Source organism: Leucoraja erinacea, chromosome 2, assembly GCF_028641065.1.
Source record: "Leucoraja erinacea ecotype New England chromosome 2, Leri_hhj_1, whole genome shotgun sequence".
NCBI lineage: Eukaryota > Metazoa > Chordata > Chondrichthyes > Rajiformes > Rajidae > Leucoraja > Leucoraja erinaceus.
Genome location: NC_073378.1, coordinates 130305499 through 130328592, shown reverse-complemented (window position 1 = coordinate 130328592; position 23094 = coordinate 130305499). Strand labels below are relative to the sequence as shown.

The window sequence follows — 23094 nt, the reverse complement described above, 5'->3', positions numbered from 1 at the left end:
GAGGAGACTGAAGAAAGTCCATCTGTCTCCTCAGATCCTGGTGAACTTTTACCGCTGCACCATCGAGAGCATCCTTACCAACTGTATCACAGTATGGTATGGCAACTGCTCTGTCTCCGACCGTAAGGCCTTGCAGAGGGTGGTGAAAATTGCCCAACGCATCACCGGTTCCTCGCTCTCCTCCATTGAGTCTGTCCAAAGCAAGCGTTGTCTGCGGAGGGCGCTCAGCATCGCCAAGGACTGCTCTCACCCCAACCATGGACTGTTTAACCTCCTACCATCCGGGAGGCGCTACAGGTCTCTCCGTTGCCGAACCAGCAGGTCGAGGAACAGCTTCTTCCCGGCGGCTGTCACTCTACTCAACAACGTACCTCGGTGACTGCCAATCACCCCCCCCCCCCCGGACACTCCTCCCACAGGAAAAACACTATGTCTGTATATATGCTAATGTAAATATTTATTCAAATCATATGCTATGTCGCTCTTCCAGGGAGATGCTAAATGCATTTCGTTGTCTCTGTACTGTACACTGACAATGACAATTACAGTTGAATCTGAATCTGAATCTGAATCTTATTGAGACATAAGATTCTTAGAAAGAAACAAAAGGGTACTTGTTGAGGAAATGTGTAGGAAGTAACAGCAGATTCATGTTTACATGAAGATAGACACAAAATGCTGGAGTAACTCAGCAGGTCAGGCGCATCTCTGGATAGAAGGAATGGGTGACGTTTCGAGTCAAGACTTTTCTCCAGACTGAAAGTCAGGGAAGAGGAAGACGCAGAGATAAGGAAGGGGAAAGTGTGAAAAAGAGACATCAAAGGGGATAGAGATCAAGGAACATGTAGAATGGTTCCTTGTTAGGTACGGGGAGGTGACAATGAAGCATACAGAGATCAAATTTAATCGGGGGACAGTCAGACTTGTTGGAGAACTAGGATAGGATGGGATGGAGAGGGAAAGCAAGGGTTACTTGGAGTTAGATAAGTCAATATTCATACCGCTGGGGTGTAAGCTGCCCAAGCAAAATATAAAGGCTATATGCAAGTGGCATGGAAGAGTGTGAGGATGAGCCATGATCATTTCAAATGCTGGACAGGGTTGAGGGTCCAGATAGCCTGTCTCTACTCTTGCCGTCGTGTGGTTTGAGCATTTGTAGGTTCTCGAAATTTCTGAATAAAATTGACTCTAGGGCAGACGAGGCTGAAGGTGGTTTGTTCATTGGTGAGGCATGTGAGTGCCTCCCATTGGGCACAACTTGCATTGAAGATGCTTTTAGAAGCTACAGAACTTTAATTCAGTTTGCCTCCTGTGTTTACAACACACCAATGATGCAGAGAATAATTGGGGAGAAAGACACATTAGAAATGAATGTTTTACTCAGTGTTCTTAAGTAAACTTTTACTCAGTAAATTCTTAAGGGGTTGGACAGGCTAGATGCAGGAAGATTGTTCCCGATGTTGGGGAAGTCCAGGACAAGGGGTCACAGCTTAAGGATAAAGGGGAAATCCTTTAAAACCGAGATGAGAAGAACTTTTTTCACGCAGAGAGTGGTGAATCTCTGGAACTCTGCCACAGATGGTAGTCGAGGCCAGTTCATTGGCTATATTTAAGAGGGAGTTAGATGTGGCCCTTGTGGCCAAGGGGATCAGAGGGTATGGAGAGAAGGCAGGTACGGGATACTGAGTTGGATGATCAGCCATGATCATATTGAATGGCGGTGCAGGCTCGAAGGGCCGAATGGCCTACTCCTGCACCTAATTTCTATGTTTCTATGTTTCTATGTTTCTATGTTCCACTATCAACACTACATATAATATTCCTTAATGTAATTTACAATGTCGAAATGGTTGAGTTGCTGTCTTACAGCCGCAGAGACCCGTGTTCGATTCCTGACCACAGGTGCTGTTTGTACGGGGTTTGTACGTTTCCCGCGTGACCATGTGGGTTTTCTCCAGGTGCTCCGGCTTCCTCTAAACGCTCCAAAGACGTACAGGTTTGCGGGTTAATTGGCTTTGCTAAATTGACCCAGGTATGCAGGACAGTGTTGGTGTACGGGATGATCGCCGGTCGGCATAGACTCGGTGGGCCGAAGGGCCCGTTTCCTCGCTGTATTTCAAAACTAAACTAAACAAAAAAAACCTAATTTGGAAATCTCAGGCATTCCCCAAGGCAATTTACCATTACCTTGAACAAAAGAAAAATCACTTCTAACATGTTGGCTCGCCATTTCCAATGTTTGATTTATTTCCTGTCCTTACTATATTGAACAGTTCACAGACTGCAGTGACCGTTTGCCAATCCAAGCAGTATTCATTAGGACTTCAGCACAAAGAAAAGCAAGGTCAATATCCCTTTATTATTAGTGCCCTGGGGATGCAATATTTATGCCTCCTTTTACATCGACTTGGTTTCTTCTAATAGACAACCGCTGAGCACAGGCTGCCACTGTTTGGCCTTTCATACCTGTCAGCTCATTTCCAGAGTTATTCAATCAGTCCAACTGTCCTTGCCTCAGCCACAGCCCTACATACTACTTTGTTCTTTAAGCATACAGCCACTTTGAAAATGACTGCTGATCCTATTTGTACCATCGTTTCACATTGTTGTAACAGACCCACAGTGATGTTATTTCTCTAACTTCAAATAACTCCTGCATCCCCCCTATCTCCATCCTGCCCCCCATCCAAGTCATACCAGCTTCAAAGTAATCTTGTTGAGTCTCATTGTCTGTACTCATTGTCTGGAGTTTAGAAGGATGAGGGGGAGGGGGGATCTTATAGAAACATATAAAATTATAAAAAGGACCATACAAGCTAGATGCAGGAAAAATGTTCCCAATGTTGGGCGAGTCCAGAGCCAGGGGCCACAGTCTTAGAATAAAGGGCAGGTCATTTAAGACTGAGGTGAGAACAAACATTTTCACCCAGAGGGTTGTGAATTTATGGAATTCCCTGCCACAGAGGGCAGTGGAGGCCAAATCAATGGATGGATTTAAGAGAGAGTTAGATAGAGCTCTAGGGGCTAGTGGAGTCAAGAGATATGGGGAGAAGGCAGGCACGGGTTATTGATAGGATACGATCATCCATGATCACAATGAATGGTTGTGCTGGCTCGAACGGCCAACACCGCCATTCAATATGATCATCCAAAATCAGTACCCGTTCTGGCTTTTTCCCCATATCTCTTGATTCCCTTAGCCCGATGAGCTAAATCTATCTCTCTCGTGAAAGCATCCAGTGAACTGGCCTCCACTGCCTTCTGTGCCAGAGAATTCCACAGATTCACAACTCTCTGGGTGAAAATATTTTTCCTCATCTCAGTCCTAAATGGCCTACCCCTTATTCTTAAATTGTGACCCCTGGTTCCGGACTCCCCCAACATCGGGAACATTTTTCCTGTTCAATCTTCAAGAATTGTATATGTTTCTATAAGATCCCCTCTAATCCTTCTAAATTCCAGTGAATACAAGCCCAGTCGACCAAATCTTTGATCATACGTCAGTCACGCCATCCCGGAAATTAACCTGGTGAACCTAAGCTGCACTCCCTCAATAGCAAGAATGTCCTTCCTCAAATTAGGAGACTAAACTTGCAGACAATACTCCAGGTGCGGTCTCACCAGGACCCTGTACAACTGCAGTAGGACCTCCTTGCTCCTAAACTCAAATCCTCTCGCAATGAAGGCCAACATGCCATTGGCTTTCTTCACTGCCTGCTGTACCTACATGCTTACTTTCAATGACTGATGTACAAGCACATCCAGGTTTTGTTGCACCTCCCCTTCTCCTAATCTGACACCATTCAGATAATAATCTGCCCTCCTGTTCTTGTCAGTAAGGTGGATTACCTTACATTTATCCACATTAAACTGCATCTGCCATGCTTCTGCCCACTCACCCAACCTATCCAAGTCACCTTGCAGCCTCATAGTCAAGTCAAGTCAAGAGTCAAGAGAGTTTATTGTCATATATCCCAGATAGGACAATGAAATTCTTGCTTCAAGAGCATCCTCCTCGCAGCTCAAACTGCCACCCAGCTTTGTGTCATCTGCAAACTTAGAGATGTTACCTTTAATTCCCTCGTATAAATCGTTAATATATATTGTAAACAGCTGGGGTCCCAGCACCGAGCCTTGTGGCACCCCACTTGTCACTGCCTGCCATTCTCAAAAGGGCCTGTTAATTCCTACTCTTTGCTTCCTGTCTGCCAAGCAGTTCTCTATCCATGTCAATATCCTACCCCCATACCATGTGCTCTAATTTTGCACACTAATCTCTCATGTGGGACCTTGTCTAAGGCTTTTTGAAAGTCCAGTTACACCACATCCACTGGTTCTCCCTTATCCATTCTACTTGTTACATCCTCACAAAATTCCAAAAGATGAGTCAAGCATGATATCCCATTCATAAATCCATGCTAACTTTGACTGATCCGGTCACTGCTTTCCAATTGCGCTGTTATAACATCTTTAATAATATACTCCAGTATCTTCCCCTTTACCGATGTAAGGCTAACTGGTCTATAATTCCCCGTTTTCTCTCTCCCTCCTTTCTTAAAAAGTGCAGTTACATTGACTATCCTCCAGTCCACAGAAACTGATCCAGAATTGAAAAATGATCACCAATTTCTAGGGCCACCTCCTTGAGCACTCTGGGCTGCAGACCATCAGGCCCTGGGGATTTATCTTCCTTCAGTCCCAACAGGTTATCTAACACCATTTTCTGACTGATGTTTGTGTTTTTGTTTGTGTTTTCCTTAGTGAAGACAGAACCAAAGTACTTGTTTAACTGTTCCTCCTTGTTTCCCAATATAAATTCACCTGTCTCTGATTGTAAGGGACCTACATTTGGCTTCACTAATCTTTTTATTCCCCATACCTAAATAAACTTTTAGTCCGTTTTTATATTCCCCACAAGCTTTCTTTCATGCTCTTTCCCCCTTTGTCCTCCTCTATTGAGTTCTAAATTTCTCCCAGTCCTCTGGTTTACTGCTTCATCTGAACAATTTCTGGAGTTCATCCATGCTGTCATTAAATCTTCACAATTGAATTTCCACTGTCAACCCTTTAAGTATAATTTGCCCGTCTATCCTCGCCAATTCTCATCTCATGCCTTCAAAGGGGAAGAAGTTTGAACTTTATTGCCTTTCATCACAGTGAGGAATGTGGAATCCACTGTGGTGGATGTTTATGTTAACTTTTATGTGGTTGTGTGTCTTGGTGCTTTTCACTTACCGGTAGGATGGCTGTATAGCAACTCAAATTTCACGGTACCTTAATTGGTACACGTGACAATAAACTGACCTTGAAAGTCTCCTTTATTCAAATTCAGGACCATAATCTCTGAATTAACCGTATCACTCTCCATCCTAATGCAGAATTCCACCATTGCCCAAGGGGCCTTGCACAACAAGATCGCTAACTAATCCTTCCTCATTGCACAATACCCAGTCTAGGATGGCCTGGCCTGACCTCTAGTCAGTTCCTCTACATATTGGTTTAAAAACTTATCCCATATACATTCCAAGAAATCCTTCTCCACCAATGTCTCACCACATTGCTTTTAATTCCCTTTTTAAGATTAACTTTTAGAATACCTTTTTTGCAAGGTTGGAAAAGTTGTGGTCACCATTGACAGAGCAAATAATGACCTGCCTATTTTATTCCGCCACTGGTTTTCTCCTTCAGTGTCAGAAGAAAAGCAGCCACTGAGATTCACAGCAGAATAAAGAATAGTTTAAACCAGATCATGCTGAAACTAGCTTAACTCTATGAATTATTCCTCTTGTTCATCTTTTATTCCTTTACATAGATTTGCATAATGCAATCAAGAATGCATCGCGTCGGTACTTAAAAGGAACTTGCTGAAATGACGAAAATATCTCCGAGCAAGTCGGCGATGAGTAGAAGCAAATGTATTCTGACTGATTACTGTCGACAGCGCCACACTAAAGTGAAGAAAACACTCTGCCAGCATTAAAGCATTATCAATTAGGCTTCAAAAGTGCTGATCTGTCCTGGCCATACCTGCTTTCTCATTAAATGGATTCCATATATTATGGGAGGAATTCTCATTTTCAAATGTGTCAGCAGAAAGCTTTCATAATGCTGCCTGGAAGCCAAAATCGAACCAACCCTCTTTTCACCTGTAGCCCTCAGTCAACTTACTGTTTCATGCATCATCAGTTCTAAGCGGCTCAGATGCACGTTTGTGAGCCGGGCTGGAAATTGGATCTGTTCCAGTTGTTTTCCTTCTTTTTATTTTCTGGCAGGGGAAGACGGGGAGAAAAAAAAAATCACCTCAGCATGCCTTCAGTAAGTGACAAAATACTGACATGTTGGGAATTGTTTGAATCTTGTGCTTCCATTCTTTTGGAAGTCAATCCTTGATCTCCACTAAAGGAGCTCAGCTAACAGAGACATTAATGCAGTGGTATGATTGCAATCAGACGCTCACTATGCAAAGGATCGAGAAATGTCAAACCAAGATCCTGCTGCTCCACTTTGCTGGCTGCTGCAATGTTCTATCGGTACTCCATCAATGTGGCATCACTCAGGATGCTGGCCTGGGCTTATGCTGAATTATTAAACGACACATGCGCCAAGGTTAAAATTGCAAAAATCAGACAGATTGATGGTGGCTAAGAGGAGGACCAGGTTAAAATAAATATGAAATTAAACGAGCTCAAAAGATCAAAGAGACCAAGGAAGAAACGAAGCCAGACGGGTGCATTCTGTTAAGAATTTTCCATTGTTTTACAATAAAAAATACATTCATACAGAAATATAACAATCTTGCAAAAAACAATTTCAAATAAAACCTTGTAAAAAGATTTCAAATAACAAAATTTTACAAAGAGGTTGGAGATAAACAGGGCTTTTAAAAAGAAATGTGAAACATCAATAATAAGACCAATTTTAATTGCAACCCAAGGTCATATGGTTTCATTAAGGCTCCATTATCCACAGAACAGTGCAGACACTGTTCATTGGCTAGTTAATAGAAAAATAGTACATGGCCTAACCTTTCTTCCAGTGAATTCAACCATAATTTTTATACATATTGCATTAAAAAGCACAAGCTGATTCAAGTTTTGTTTTACTTTCTGTCAATGGCATTCATATCTAGTGGCTTGTTACAACTAGGTAGAGCACTGCATACACATGCCGAGTTTTTTTAAAAAATGCTGTAAATTGTCTTCAAAAAGCAGCTGCCTCTATGGTTTTTGGCAAATAAAAAAATGCATAGAAGGGAAAGTTTTCATGTCTCTGCCCTCAAAAACCATGTGTTTGTGTAAACATTTATAGTAACATCCACCCTCTTAATTCCTCTCCATCAGCACCACCAAAGTCCACACTGAATCCAACAATTTAATCAGCAGCAGCTCCTGATGTTCAAGGACTTTTGTGCGTTTTTAAAATACACCCAGGCGATTAAAATTCAGTCAGCGTTTTTTTCTCGTCAGCCTTCACAACTGTGAAACACAATGGCTTTCCGACTATATTTGCAACCCCAGCAATCGCATTTCACTTGCCTGCTGAAATGCATCTCAGCCGGCCCATTGGGTCAAATTAAGATATTGCACTCCACAGACAGCTCAATATCTAATGTGCCGAATCAGCAGGCTAACAAAAGGAAATTAATGCTAGTAAAGGGCCCAATGAGCCACTTTATCTGATTCATCCCATGCTGGAGTCCCTCCAATGTCACTGTTAACCATTATAAATCTTCCATTTTACTGCATTAGGGTTAAAGTGAAGATGCTTTTTCAGAATTAACAGTGCTTTACAGCCAAGCGATTTATCATGGTCATCTTTAATGCTCAAGAGTACTAGGAATGTGTTACCTTGACAGCACATCAATATAATTTTTTTTTTTAATATAATATAAAAAGAACACCTTCAATGAAATTACTATATACTCAATAGATCATTTTAATACATTATATTCAGTCAAAAATAAAAAAATAAAACTAATATTTAATACTTGGGTAGACAAAAATTGGCATTTTGTACTCAGAAAATTAAAGAAAAGTATTTTTTTATTATTGTTTCCATGTCAAAGACAGAAAGAGGCATAGAATACAAGATCACGTGATAGGGAGCCTTAATGGAGCCCAAGTCACCCACACCCCCCTGTCTGGTGACCCACATGAGAGTGCTACACTTACTGCAGCAAGGTCACTTTCATAAGGCACCATTATTTCATGTCAACAGTGCATTAACATTTAGAAACCAGAAATTAGTCCTCAGGCATAAATAAAAAGACCAAAATTAGCTGCTTAAGTAAATCAGTTGCTAAGCTATAGTGGTATTCAACCAAAAAAAGTCGAGGCTTCCTTTACTCTATGTAACATTCGCCCAGACCGATCTTTTTTTTTTTTCTCCTTTAAACTGCACATCATTGGAATCAAATTGCAGTCCCCAATTACAAAGAAAGAAAAGTGTACAATCCCCAGAATCATGCAACACCTTTCTGTTTATCATGAAAGTTATAGTTGTGTTATATCCTTAATACACAGCTTATACAATGGATTACAAATTAGCTTTTTTTTTTGTAGCAAGTGAACAAGGCTACTCGACACATTGCACATTTATCAGCTGCACCAGACACCAAAAGCTCCTCTCACACGGGAAAGGGGTGGGTCTCCTGTCCAGATTCAGTGCCTTGCTTAAGGCATGGAACAGCAAAGACATTTGGCGGTTATCCCATCTCCAGGCACGTCCCTCTCTTGACTGTTCTCTTTCGTCCGCTCTCTCTCTCTCGCTCTCTCTCTCTCGCTCACACACACTCATCCAGCCCACTTTAAAGCACTCTTACCTCACCACAAGAAAATAATCATTGGTTTCCTCATCATACAATCAACCCTAGTCAACCATGTTCTCAGTGCACATGCTCACAGCAGGGGGCTCGGGCAGCCACTCGCAAGGTTAGGTGCCAATGTATGCATCCAGGAAGGTTAACCAGATGCCGTCCATCACAGTCGCTATGCTGCCTCTCACTCTCACGGTCTTTGAGAACACCCTGACAAAATAAGATCCTGGAGGATACTGGGTAGGGTGCAAAATGGCATGCTTTGTCTGGAGCATACGTTCCTCCTCGTGTGGCAGTCCAATAGTGAAGCTGAATCGCCATCCGACTTGTACTCTGGACTCTCTCAGATGTGTCTCTTCATGTGAAGGGCCAGGTGGTCAGACCTAGAGAAACACCTTGGGGGTGGGGGTGGGGTGGTCAGGAGAAAAGAGCAACAGGAGAGACGTTACTTCCACGGAAATAAAAAGTTCTATATTCTGAGACTTTACATGAACTGAAACTCTATTCTTTATAAAGGATTAATCTGCGCTAATTTTGAGTCGAGCCCAAATATGTTCTCATGGCAACCAAGCACATTGCTTCAGGAACATATGTCATCCACCGATTCAGAAATAAATGAAGAAAAGGCGTCGCGGTGTGCCCGCGCCTGCCGCCGTAATTACATTCCATTACACACAGGCAAAGGTGGGTGAAGTGTCTTGCCCAATGACACAAACGACAGGCTTGAACTCCAAGCGGTTTCTCCACCCACTACATTCCGGTCGCCAGCCGACTCTTAGCCCCATGTGCTGCATCTGTTTTTCCAATAAAGGATTCCATGGGCATAATTGTTTGAGGGTTGCATCGAGCCCAAATATGTTCTCATGCAAACCAAGCACATTGCTTCATTCCCATATGTTTTCCCCTCAGAAATAAATGAACTTAAAAAGCTAGTGGGTTCCCCAGTCCACATCTACTACTGAGAAAGGAGTGTTGATGTTTTCAACACGAGGGTGGGGATCTTGTTTCTCTACCCACACACACAGGGGCTCCCTCCATTCCTAAGCATCTGCATTTGTTTTTGTTTGAAATTACCATGGGCATTAATTTTAACATATTGGCACACAAATGAAAGATATCTTCAGTACACTCCTCAGTGTCAGGCTGTTCCTCACTTTATAATACTTAGAAAAATAAATACAAGTATAAATAGGTAAACCTAATAAATACGCAGAGTATATTACATGGGTGGAGATCAAATAAATTGTCCAGCACACACACTGGGCTCCCTCCATTCCTAAAATCACAATTTGTTCCCCCCAGAAATTACCACGCATTAATTTAACATATCTGGCACACAAATGAAAGATATCTTCAGTACACTCCTCAGTGTCAGGCTGTTCCTCACTTTATAATACTTAGAAAAATAAATACAAGTATAAATAGGTAAATATGTAAATAAATACACACATTATATATTAATGTATGCATGTGATATCTAAATATATTATATATAAATGATATACAAATATTATATCTAAATATACATATAATAAAATATATATATATATATATATATATATATATATATATATATATATATACCTATATACACACACACACACGCATATATATATATACACAAATATATACACATATATATATATACACATATATCTATATATATATATATTACATATAAATATATATATATATATACATATATATAATAATATATCAATACTTTATAATCAAGTAATCAACTTCAGGGATGGTAAACTGAAATCTTTAAGCTAGGAAACTTTTTGACTGGAGGGGCTGCACTCTTAACATCTATTGTGTTCCTAGCAGAAAGAGCCTATCTGGTAATGAAGGCAAGTGATGTGTAACGGGATAACTGTGTGAGCCCACAGCATTTAATGCCATCTATTTGACATTTCACTGTTGAACATTCATCATTCTTTTTGCTACAATTGCTTCACATTTCATTCAGAGCTTCACCATAATATAATCGGCATCTGCAACCTCACATTCAGGTTGGCCAGATTCTCAGATTTTGCCTCCTAAACGCAGCGTTGTACACTTTTGCTTTCAAAGAATCATGAATCAATAACAAGGACAAACTCTCTGGAGATTTCTTTCTTTCTTTCCTCCCCCCCCCCCCCCCCCCCCCCTCCCCCTGCAGCTCAGGAAAATTCCTATCAGCTTTAAATAAAAGCGACAAATATCCAGTGCAGTAGGAGATTTTAAAAAATGCCATGAAGAAAATTACAAAACGTTAACATTTTATTGAGCTTCCAGATTATACATTTTGCATTATCTGAGTGCAACTGCATTGCTGAAATTGCAGTAACAATTTTACTTCTGACATCTGTAATCGGTAATTTGTAGTGATGCCTGGAAGATTGTTTGCGAATAGCAACAGGCTTTGCCTGGGAACCAGCCCTTAACATGGTCCTCCTGTGTATTGGCATCAATTTATTTTTTATTATTGTGTTGATGATCGAGAAAGCTGGTGTTTTGTTTCCAAGTTATTTCATACCACCTGACTCCACCTGTCAGTCAACCCCTACTCATCTGCATCCACCTATCACTTGCCAACTTTTGTCCCGCCCCCTCAGCTCATTTCACTGGCTTTCTCCCCTCTATTCTTTCAATCCGCAAAGAGTTCTCGGCCCAAAATGCTCAATATATTTGGCCAACCTGAATGATACACATTCTGAAGATAGTCACAAAAAGCTGGAGTAACTCAGCGGGACAAGCAGCATCTCTGGAGAGAAGGAATGGGTAATGTTTCAGGCCGAGGCCCTTCTTCAGACTCTAGATTCTGCCTGGCAAGCAGAGATACTCCAGCAGCTCGTTGTTTTTTTGCTCCAGATTTGAGCGTCTGTAATTTTTCTGGTTTCTCTTTTATATTCCTCACCACTTCTATAAACTTATGCAAAGCGACATTCACTTCTTTTGACTTAGCCATGAAACATTCAACACCCCCCCCCCCTTTCACGTTTAATTTCATATTTCATGTTATTTCATATTTTGTGTTTTTATGACAGGTCAATTTCCTCCCAGGAATAAATAACGTTCAATCGTTTCGTATTAAAGCACAGTGAAGCTTTTCACTGTACCTCGGTACACGTGACAATAAACTAACATGATAAACTGAATTAGTTTCCATAGCAGCAACTCTTGTAAGTGACTAAGATTTCAAATCACAGGGAATTGCTTTCTATCTTAGTTTAGTTTATTGTCACGTGTACTGAGGCACAGTGAAACTCGGATACTTTGTAACTTTGACCTTTATATGACGACTATTTACATACCTTGGGTATGCGAGCAAAGAATTTCATTGCGACTTGTCACGTGGTGACAATAAAGTATTAATGAATTCCCTTATGTCAGTGGTAAGTCCCAATTTAACATGAAGAGTAGCAGAATTAGCAGGATGCTGCCACTGGTGGGAGAGTCTCGGACCAGAGGTCATGGCCTCAGAATTAAAAGGCAGTCTTTTTGAAAGGTGGAGGAGGAGGAATTCCTTTAGTCAGAGGGTAATTAATCTGTGGAACTCATTGCCACAGAGGGCTGCGGAGGCCAAGTCTGTCGATATTTTTAAGGCAGCGATTGGCAAATTCTGGATTAGAAAGGGTGTCAAGGGTTATGGGGAGAAGGCAGGAAAATGGGACTAGGAGACAGAGATCAGCAACGACCGAATGGCAGAGTGGACTCGCTGTGCAGATTATTCTAATTCTACTCCTATAACCTGTGAACTTGTGTGTGAAAATTTAACACCAAAAGGAAGATGAACCCATTTGGATTTGAGTGCTTGCAGCGTGCCCATACCTGTCACAATGAGTACATTTAAACGGTTTCGCCCCAGTGTGTTTCCTGAAGTGCCTTGTAAGCTCGTCACTCCGTGCAAATCGCCATTCACAGCCTTCCCACGAACACCTGTAAGGCTTTTCACCTGTGGAAATTGAACAGGGGCATGTCAGAAACAGCCGAACGCAACTTGAACCCGGCTCAGAAACTGCATGTGCAACGTCAAACAAGACAAAACCTATTACATAATAAAGAGACCCCCACTGGCACTCTATGAGATGCATGTCATTAATACAAGCTGACTTTATCATTGCGCCCTGTAATTTGCCAAAAAAAAAAAAAAAAATTGGAGATGCTATATCTTGTGTGCCACCCAGCTGATATTCAAATTTCAGCTAGCAATTAATAGTTGTGGTTTTCCAGGAACCAGCTGCAGCCATAAATACTAGTGCTTGTTGAGAGAGGGCAAAAGAGAACAACGTTGTAAAGACATATTGAGAGGCAAAGTGAAAGAGAAAGAGGGCAAGGTCACTGGGTTTACGGATTCTTGTCATGCAAGCCACGCTTGTTGGCTTTGGTTATTCTTTAACAATTGCCAGTTAATCACAGAAACACTTGAGCGACAATATTTGCCATTTCACCTTTTACTTCAAGAGTGCAAACACAGTGAATTACATTAGAGTGCTGTACATATTAAAGGCCTGATGCGCAAACGATTCACAGAATGTTAATAAGCATGTCTGGTTAAGGACTGCCAGCCACATAGCAAGCCACTGGCAGGGGTAATACTACTGAGTGCTTTGATTTAACGTAATGCCAGCAGAGCATGCTTCCCCTATGCCACCCCATACATGCCTGTGACAAGGACACAGAGAAGCAAAGGGAACCGGAACACCGCATGTAGACAATGCAATTTTATTCCATTGATTATGTAATAACACAGATTCAGAGCTTGCCAATTACAGTAAGGAAATAAAAAACATTAATTAAACCAATTTCTGAGAATTATATATATATATATTTTTAATTCAATCAGCACCGTCCAACAACATCTCAATTGATTGGCAGTGTATCTCAACTAACATCATTTCGAATTTCCTACTGTTATGTTTCCTGAGCAATCAGAGGGGGCATTTAAAATCTGTTACAATATTTCCAAGCATTCCAACGTTTTAAATCCCTATTATGTGTCAGCTTCATGTCCCACACAGGAACCAGAGCTCAGCCCATTTCCTCGTTCCTTCGGCATTGTTGTATCCTTCCGTGTGAACTGTCTAAGAACAGGGTTACATTGACTTTAATGGATCAAGGCCAGCATAAAGCAGATTGTATCCAGAGAATTCATTGTGACATTCTTGACAAGAGTAAGGTTTTCAGAAAAGGCCCTTGCTCCCAAGTCATTGCAGTCACAGCTTCAGTGGCTCAAGTTAAAGCTAAATTTACACGTTGTATTTTTGGGAAGGAAACAAATTCTTGCCTTGATGTATTAAAGGGTGCACAGTATTTACAGTGAGGGTTTTTAAATAGGATGCAACATATCCTAAAGCAGGCCAGGCAAGTTATGCATGGGGTTGCATACTCCAGAACAAGGGGTCACAGTTTAAGGATAAGGGGGAAATCTTTTAGGACTGAGATGAGAAAAACATTTTTCACACAGAGAGTGGTAAATCTGTGGAATTCTCTGTCATAGAAGGTAGTTGAGGCCAGTTCATTGGCTATATTTAAGAGGGAGTTAGATGTGGCCGTTGTGGCTAAAGGGATCAGGGGGTATGGAGAGAAGGCAGGTACAGGATACCGAGTTGGATGATCAGCCATGATCATATTGAATGGTGGTACAGGCTCGAAGGGCCGAATGGCCTACTCCTGCACCTATTTTCTATGTTGTTAGAAAGATCTGAAGAATACATCACTAATTTGATTACTTTGATTAAAATGATCACATAATAGCGACCCTCGTGAACAATTGGCTTCATGTGATTGAAAGAATCAGCAGATATTGTCTTCTGCAGTATTTTTGACACAGACGACCAGGACTGAGTATATATCATATTTTTCAGCACCTTGAATGTTACTGAAAAGTATAATAACATGCATTTTTGTTTAAAAATGGGTAGCCCCAAGGTCGAGAGAACAATCACCCTCCTTTATCTGTTTAGGAAGGGAGCATCTGCAGTATGGATTACCAAATCAGATCAGCAATAGATTTCATGGCAAAGTGACTTCTTCATCAATAATCTTGCACACAACCCCCTCCCCCCTGACCACTCAAACAGAAGAAATATCTATTCCATTTCAGCAGTTGCAACTTGAAAAGCAGAAAAATTAAACAAAATTATATCAAGCTGACTTGCGACAAACATGGTCCTGTAAATGATTTGAACGTGGGAATGGGTAAAGTTTGGTTCTGGTGTTTGTAAAGTTGCATGTCAAAGAGGCTGAAGATGATCACATTGTTTCCCAATTTGCTTTCAGATCCCATATGACCACGGATTCTCTTTCTAAGAGAAGAGTTTCTGATCAAATGCTCCCTGACTTGCTTGATATTCCAAGTGATTTAGACTTGATGCAACAACCCATGCATTTGCTGCACGTTGTACGATTGCTCCCAGTACATCATACACATATCTCCGATACGATGATAAATGATTTGCCCCATCAATGAATGGCTGATGGGAGGTATATTGGCAGTCTTCTTGTTCCCTTTCACACCACCAACCGAGAATATCTCTGCATTTTGCTAAAAAAAACTCTCCATCAAATTGCTTAACATTCTTCCTAGAAAGAGGATTGCCAAGTCTAAATGTCATAGCAGGCTGGAATTCACACGTGGGCCCTTTATCAGACTGTCCAACACTTCAATTATACGCCTCCACGACTGCCGTTCCATACCATGCAAAACAACAACATCAGAGCAATCATTTTCAGGAGGCCCTGTCTGGGTTTGAGCTGTTTCGAATCAAACAGAAGCCTAGCTCGGCTTTTGCAGGGAAAACTACCCAAAGTGTCATAGAGTTACGCCACGTGGAAAGAGGCCATTCAGCCCATCACATCTCTGCCATCCCCTTAAAGGAATCTATGCAAGCATTCCTCCTTGCCCAGGTGGTTGTGCAAACATGTTATTGAACTTAAGCTGGGCATGCTCATTAATATTCTGCACGCACCTGCAGATTCAGACATTAAAGATGAATTGCATTTAATGCAACCCATTTTTTTTTGTATGGTTGAACCAAAAGGTGACCAAACAAAATGTTGATTTTTTTTTGGATTTCTTTTATAAAGGAAACATCAACTAACACCAATTGCCCGATGCGCACCTCTGGATCCACATGAAATCACCTACTAACCTGTGTGAGTACGCTGATGTGCTTTTAGATGTGAACTTTTGGTGTAAACTTTCATACATCCATTGAACTGACACCAATGGACCCTTCTCCTGCCATCGGGTGATGTCTCGCCATTAACCGGGCTAGATTTTTCCAAGGATTTTGTAGCGTTTCCACCACGAATTTTAACAGCGTTCAGCTCAGGAATGTTGGCTGGCGGGTTGCTCCAGGGCTGGGGAGAAGACTCCTTGGCTGGTTCTGGGGACGAGGGAGGAGTGGAAAGAACTGGAGAGTTTACATTTTCAGAGTTCACCAGGACCGTATTCAAGGGATTTGAGGTATAGGTTACCGTGGGCGAAAGTTCCTCAGAGCTGTCCAGAGATTCGCTGCTTACATCTGAGCTCAAGCTGTTGGTCTCCAGGTTCTGACTCTCCTGGGTCTCCTCCTCCAACAAGTTTCCATTCTTCTTGTCCGTTTCATCCTTGTCCCCACAGACCATCATGATTTTGCTCAAGAGGTCATCCTGTCCATCGAATCTAAACTCAGAAGCTGAAACGTAGGGCTCACTTTGAAGGTACCGTTCCAACTCCAGGCATGTCTGAAAGGTAGAAACGTGTGGAAGTTACCAAAAGGCCACAGTCTCCCCAAATGTTTTGCCCCAAGCCCTGGAGTCAATAATGATGACACATCCCAGCTACCAGAGTTATTGTGATAATTCTCATATCATTTTTTTTTTTTTTTTTTTTTTCACACTCACACCTAACCATTGGGCTACCAGAATCAAGGGATATGGGGGAAAAGCAGGAACGGGGTACTGATTTTGGATGATCAGCTTGCTCGAAGGGCCAAATGGCCTGCACCTATTTCCTATGTTTTTATTTCATCAACTGGGATCTCTTAACTTTAAACCTAGCACAACATCCCAGACGCTGGGTGCCTAGAACAAGGGGGCATGATCTCCACATAGAGCTGACCATTCACGGCAGAAATGAGAAAGACATTTCTTCACTCAGGGGGTTATGGGGAGAAGGCAGGAGAATGGGGTTAGGAGGGAGAGATAGATCAGCCATGATTGAGTGGCGGTGTAGACTTGATGGGCCAAATGGCCTAATTCTGCTCCTATCACATGACCGTACGAGTTGAATCATTAAAAAAGGTTATTGGGCTTCTGTCATTGACATATTCAAGACGGGGGGTCATTGGTTGGGTTAAGAGATGCGAGTTTACCACAGAAAAGTGATGTTAAAAAAATAAAAGATGAGACAATCATTTTGAATGGAAAATCAGGAAGAAGGGATCAAATGGTGTACTGTTTCTATCTATTAAATTACAAAGAAGAAAACGCTCTTTAAATCGTGTTAATTAAACGTACAGCGACCAAGCACTTTCATTTTCATTGTTTACAAGAACTATTTGGCACTGGTGCACGACCTAAAAATGTGCTGAGCGGCTTTGCTGAGATCACTAACTACAACATTCAAATTTATTTGAAAAAAAAAGTTACAGGGACGTTCCTCTTGGTGGTGGCTGTCTTGCCATTAATAACAACATTTTTATTCCAATGTATCTTTAAATAAACAAGATGGTATTATGTCAGTCTGGTCAAATGAAAAGCAGAACTGGGATGTTTTGCATCTCCCCCCTCCAACCCCACCACCACATAACCTGTTTGAACCAACTTTCTGTTGTCTGTTGTAACTGACAACAGTTAGCCATATTTAGTAAGGCTGACACGCACACTGTAGTGGATTCAACCCTACAGGGCCGTTGGATAGACTACCAAACAACCTCAGCTTCCTGTATGTGTGTGTGTGTGTGTGAGAGAGAGAGAACGTGACCCATCAGCTATTTCAAAAGAATTTCGTGCTCAGGAGTGGGTCTGAGCTGCTAACAGTCGAACTGTAAACGCCTGGTCTGTGTGTGTGTGTGTTGAGTAAAATACAATATCTTTGTTTAAAAAAAAAAGCAACGACGGAAAGTAGCGCTCAACAGGATGCAGCAAAGGAAATTACTCTGGAATGCTCTTGGGAAGTCCCACAGTGCAAAACATTTCCCCCCCCCCCCTCTCCCTCGGTATCTTTGGCAAACAAGGCTACGAGGCAAATCTGCGTGAGTCATCACGCTGTTTCACCAGTCTAAAGAATACTTCCTTTGCCTTTCAACCATCTGCACGAGTTCTTCTCTCTTAAAAAAAAATTACCGGTGGGGGCAGAATGGCGTGAGCAACGCTGTTTTTTTCTTAATCAGTTTTTTTTTACACCGCAAGTTGCTTGCCTCAGCATTTATCAACCGTGTTCACAGCAACCAATGAATCAAAGCAGGAAACTCAAAGGAAAAGAGAAAAAAAATGAAACGCATGATGTTTTGCATTTGAAAATGTGGCTGCAATTGACGAGTCCACAGATGAAAACTGAACACCTAGTGTACTTTTAATAAAAATTTCAGATAAAAAAAAATATGAATTTTTAGTTTTAGTTTAATGTCCACTTTGTGCGGTTTAATTCATATTATTGTCTATTATTATTGTTGTTATTATTATTAAAGTAAAAACATATTTTCTACAAAAAAAAAATTTGTACTGCTAAGTGCAGATTAATTGTGAATATTTTTTTTTCATATGAATCTGATAATTTATGTTCCCCATTTCGTATTTCACAATACTTCATCGGAAATTGGGGAAGACGCGAATTGGCATCGCATCAGAGTGAGGAAGTTTATTCATTACTGACGATTGTTCCTATGTTTGTTAAGCTGGCGAAGGCCGTTAATGTTAAGATATTATTTTCAGAGAACACGGTTTCAAATCGAAACGTTACAGGTCGCGTTCAACGTTTCTGTCCCCTTCCCTTAACCAAACCTTCCAGTAAACACATTAACTGCAAGACCGAGCTGTTTTTTTTCTGTAGTAAAAATGCCTCTCAAGGCTAAGCGAAGACGAGTTTGGCCGCCTGCCCAAATCCCAAATGCCTGAAGGAAACTACTTGGATCAATTTCAATCACGTACTGAATGTTTCAGCTTCTTTTGAAGAACAGGGGGGTGAGAGAGAGAGAGGGGGGGGGGGGGGGGGAAGAGAGGTGGTTGGGGGGAACGCATGCAATTACACAACGCAAGGGCTTTAAACAAACTGCACGAATTTCGGCGCTGTTCAAACCATCCCGTCTTCGACAAATATGATGAGCATTTGAACTGGGTTTATCTTAGCTATTCTTATGGTAATTTGTGTTATCTCGAGGGAAACATTACAGCGAGCTACTTCAAACAACATTCCTTTCAACTACATTTTGTAAATAACGAATAAAACCACCAGGAGACGACAGGCAGATATTCTGGTTGGCATCTCTTGCTGAAGGAAAATATTCCCCAAGTACAAAATAGCATTACATGTAGCTCTGAGATTGTTTAGTGTGTCTCTAATTTATTTGGCAGACTCGATGAGCTGACAATAGTCAATACAGTTCAAGTTTTTTTTTTACTCTTGGCAATTTGACAGTTGCTGCAACTGGCAAATTTGAGTCAGAGGACTGGAGTTTGCTACAAGTATCCCAAGAGCAATTTTGTTTTCTGTTTCGCAGCAGCTAATCCAGCGAGGAAACCTTAGCTCGGTCCATCCAGCAGAGAGAGAGAGAGAGAGAGAGACAGAGAGAGAGGAGAGAGATGCGTGGAATAACAGCAAAAGAGAAACAAAATAACGTTGAACATTGCAAAACGTGAAGTGGCCTCAAAAGAGATAAAGACAGTCAGACATGTCACTGTGCACGGCGCCCAAACACACAAACAAAACCTTCCTTCAAAATAACTAACATTCACCTGCTGCCAATATTCTTCAAGTGATGCCAGTCCTGAAAAGTAGCCCGTGTCGTGCACAATCTGAAGCTCTTGGAAAATGCTGCACCTCGGTAGAACATCCATGCTGCCTGGCTGTGACCGTAATTGTTCAGAATGTCTCTTATCTTTTTTTTTTGCCAAAAAAAATATAGAGTTCCTTCAAAACAAAATGGTTCAATGTAGGCGAGAAAGTTTCCCAGCACAAATATTGCAAATAGAGGGTGAAGCCGAGCCGAACCAGCCAGGAGGAGATAGAGTGAGAGAGAGCCCCGTCTTGTCTCTCACTCACTTCATATACATGGACACAGCGAAGGCAGTCAAACGCAGCGCTTCCCTATTGAGAGATAGAACGCAGCCCGGACGGGCGGGCAGCCCCCCCCCCCCTCTGTCCCCCAGCCCCCTCCCCCCTCCACCACCAGCAGCAGCACGTGACCGCCCGGCTCACTAGCACCTCCCCCCTCCACCCCCCACACTCCGCCCGGAATCTCCGCCCTGCGTATGATGTCATGGGAGGCCAATGGCAGCGCACGCCGCGCAGTCCTCCGGATGTAACGCCGCCTCCCATTGGTCGAGTGGGGGGGCCACGCCGACCACGCTCCGTGTGCCGCCCGCCGATTGGCGCGGGGGGCGGCGGGCTATTTTTAGCAGCGTATATATAAAGGCGGGAGCGGCGGGTTTGCAACATTGCAACACTGAGTTGCGCCGGGCTGCAGGTTGGGTGCGCTCTTCAGCTACTGGGAGGAAGAGGAACACATTTGCAAAATTAAATTTATTTTTTTTTTAAAAAAGGACAGACTATAAACACTTTTGCCAAACATAGACACAAAATGCTGGAGTAACTCAGCGGGACAGGCAGAGAAGGAATGGGTGACAAGGGGCGCTTCTTCAGACTCCTTCTATCACTCTTGCCAACTCTCCAAAGAGCTGCCTTTGCTCCTTTTTTAAAAAAAAAGCAAACTTGCAGCCAGATGTTTTGATGGCCGCTGAGCCGAAATGGCTTGTCTTTTTAACCCTCTGCTTGCTGTCCCGTCTGACATTATCCTTAATCGGACTCTTTACAATACACCAAACGTTATTCCCTGCAGTAGGGAAGAATCATGCTATGCACAATAAATGGATCAATTGTAATCTTGTATTGTCTTTCTGCTGGCTGGTTAGCACGCAACAAAAAAACGCTTTTCACTGTATCTCGGTACACGTGACAATAAACTAAACTAAATTGACTTCAAAGATGATCTGTCACCAAGCACTGGATTTAAATTAGCACAGTTTACCTCTTCAAATAAATGGTTTTGTTATCCACGCATTCACAACTGATATAACACTTCATGAAACGTTGCCATAGGTATCCAGCGGCATATTTATTTTTCACATCCATGACCACAGTGTTTATGTTATTTTATATTTTGTTATCTATCATTTAATGTTCTTGGCAATATTGGACGTGCCCATAAACTTTCAATGAAGCAATAGATGGCAATTTTGATTCAATATTTGTGGTTGGAAGGTTGAAAGTGTTATTATCTTCTACAATCTTTGCAGTTCAAGAACTGTTCTTTTTTTAAAAACAACTATTTGTTTCGTCTTGAGATTCTTCAGCAGGAGAGAAGAAATGACCCAATTTTCTTTTTTTAATGTTGAGTAAGCCTGCAAAGCATCAAGCACATTCCCTTGCAAAACCATTATTGTGACTAATGTAATGTGCATCTGCTCTTTACTTCCTCTGTAAGTGGCCAAGTGACTTTGACTTTACTGTAAATGGCGTAACCTACACCAGAGGGGGAGCCATCCCTTCAATTACTTGTCATCAGAACCAATTGTGCAACGTTATTGCTTGAAGTGATGTCGCGTGTTGCAATGTCGAGCTAAATATGGGATACATATTGTAATTGCATGCAAATCATTGAATGACTTCATATGATGCAATTTGTTTTACCATTTCTGGTCTCCTCTGTGGCTGTGGAGTATTGTGAGGAAAAGATAACATGTATCATGGATAGGTTGGTCACCAACAATGTGCTCATTTTGTATCTTTACAAAGTCAAGTACTGTGTGCGTGTTTAAACAAGATACTTATCAAACCAAGGCAGAAAGTGCTGGAGCAAGACCAGAAGACATAAGTGCAGAATTAGGCCATTCAGCCCATCGAGATGACTGCACAATCCATTCATGGCTGATCTATTTTTCTTTCTCAACCCCATTTTCATGCCTTCACCCTGTAAAGTTTGACACCCTTGACAATCAAGAACCTATCAACCTCCACTTTAAAAATACCCAAGGATTGGCTTCCGCAGCCATCTGTGGCAATTAATCCACATATTTACATCAGCAGGTCAGGCAGCATCTCTGGAGAAACATAGAAAATATAGAAAATAGGTGCAAAGTAGGCCATTTGGCCCTTCAATATGATCATGGCTGATCACAACATGGATAGGTGACCTTTTGGCATGAACAAATAAACATTGATGCTAAATTGTCTAAGGAGATACTAGTAAATGTGACCAAAAGCTTGGACAGAAGATGTGAAGTGTAATGAAACAAGAGATTTGGGGAATTACAGAGTTTAGGATCTTGCAAGCTAAGATTACGAGCAGCTAAATTTGGGAATGCTGTGGAGGCCAGAATTGGAGCAGTTTAGGAGACTTGTAGAATTTGTGAACATGTCATAGAGGATTTGTACAATAGAACATAATTTTACAAGCGCCAGGAGCAATTGTCGGGCATGTGAGAAAGAATAAGTTGCAGTGGTGTATAGTAATAAAGAGAAGGTTTATTGTTAGGCAGGGAGCTTTCCTGGAGGAGGATAAGGGAATAAGCAAGGTAAGCAAGTACCACAACCCTGCTCCCATCATTCGATAAGACCACAGAACGCTACAGACCACTTCTGGCTCTACCATGGACTTGCTTTCTAATAGCGTTTTTTTGCACAAATGTCTAGTTATTTTTTTGCTCAGTCTTTTTCCTTACACTGTCTTGTAGAATGTATATATAATTAAGTATAGATAATGTGGAATTTATATTAATATAATTCATGTATGATTTGTGCTTTTGAGTGTTGTCTGAGTCTATGTGCCCGTGGTGCTGCAACAAGCAAGATTTTTATTGTACCTGTACCTCACCATATTTGTGCAAGTGACAATGAACTTGAGTTGACTCGGCTGAGTCACGGTTGACCTGCACCTTTCTCACGAACCCTTGATGTCTAGTGGTTTAAATTCCTCCCATCTCTGCCTCAGATATATTCAATGATTTCACCTCCATAGCTCTCTGGGGTAGACAATTTTAAAGTGTCATTACCCTCCGAGCAAAGAAATTTCTAATTGTCCCCACCGCAT

General features: G+C 41.7%; 1 protein-coding gene across 2 annotated transcripts; it reads right to left on the bottom strand.

Moving 5' to 3' along the window:
* Window positions 1–6732: 6732 nt before the first annotated feature.
* klf6a (Kruppel-like factor 6a) lies at window positions 6733–20116 on the bottom strand. Of its 2 annotated transcripts, none has more exons than XM_055665317.1 (4): window positions 19736–20116; window positions 15955–16531; window positions 12632–12755; window positions 6733–9210 (listed from the first exon to the last, which is right to left on the bottom strand). In XM_055665317.1, the coding sequence occupies exons 1-4, from the start codon at window positions 19841–19843 to the stop codon at window positions 9159–9161; spliced, it is 861 nt and encodes a 286-aa protein (XP_055521292.1). In that variant the 5' UTR covers window positions 19844–20116; the 3' UTR covers window positions 6733–9158. The 2 variants fall into 2 exon arrangements, with proteins under 2 accessions (XP_055521292.1, XP_055521297.1); XM_055665322.1 differs by having other exon boundaries at window positions 19742–20113.
* Between the last annotated feature and the right edge of the window lie 2978 nt (window positions 20117–23094).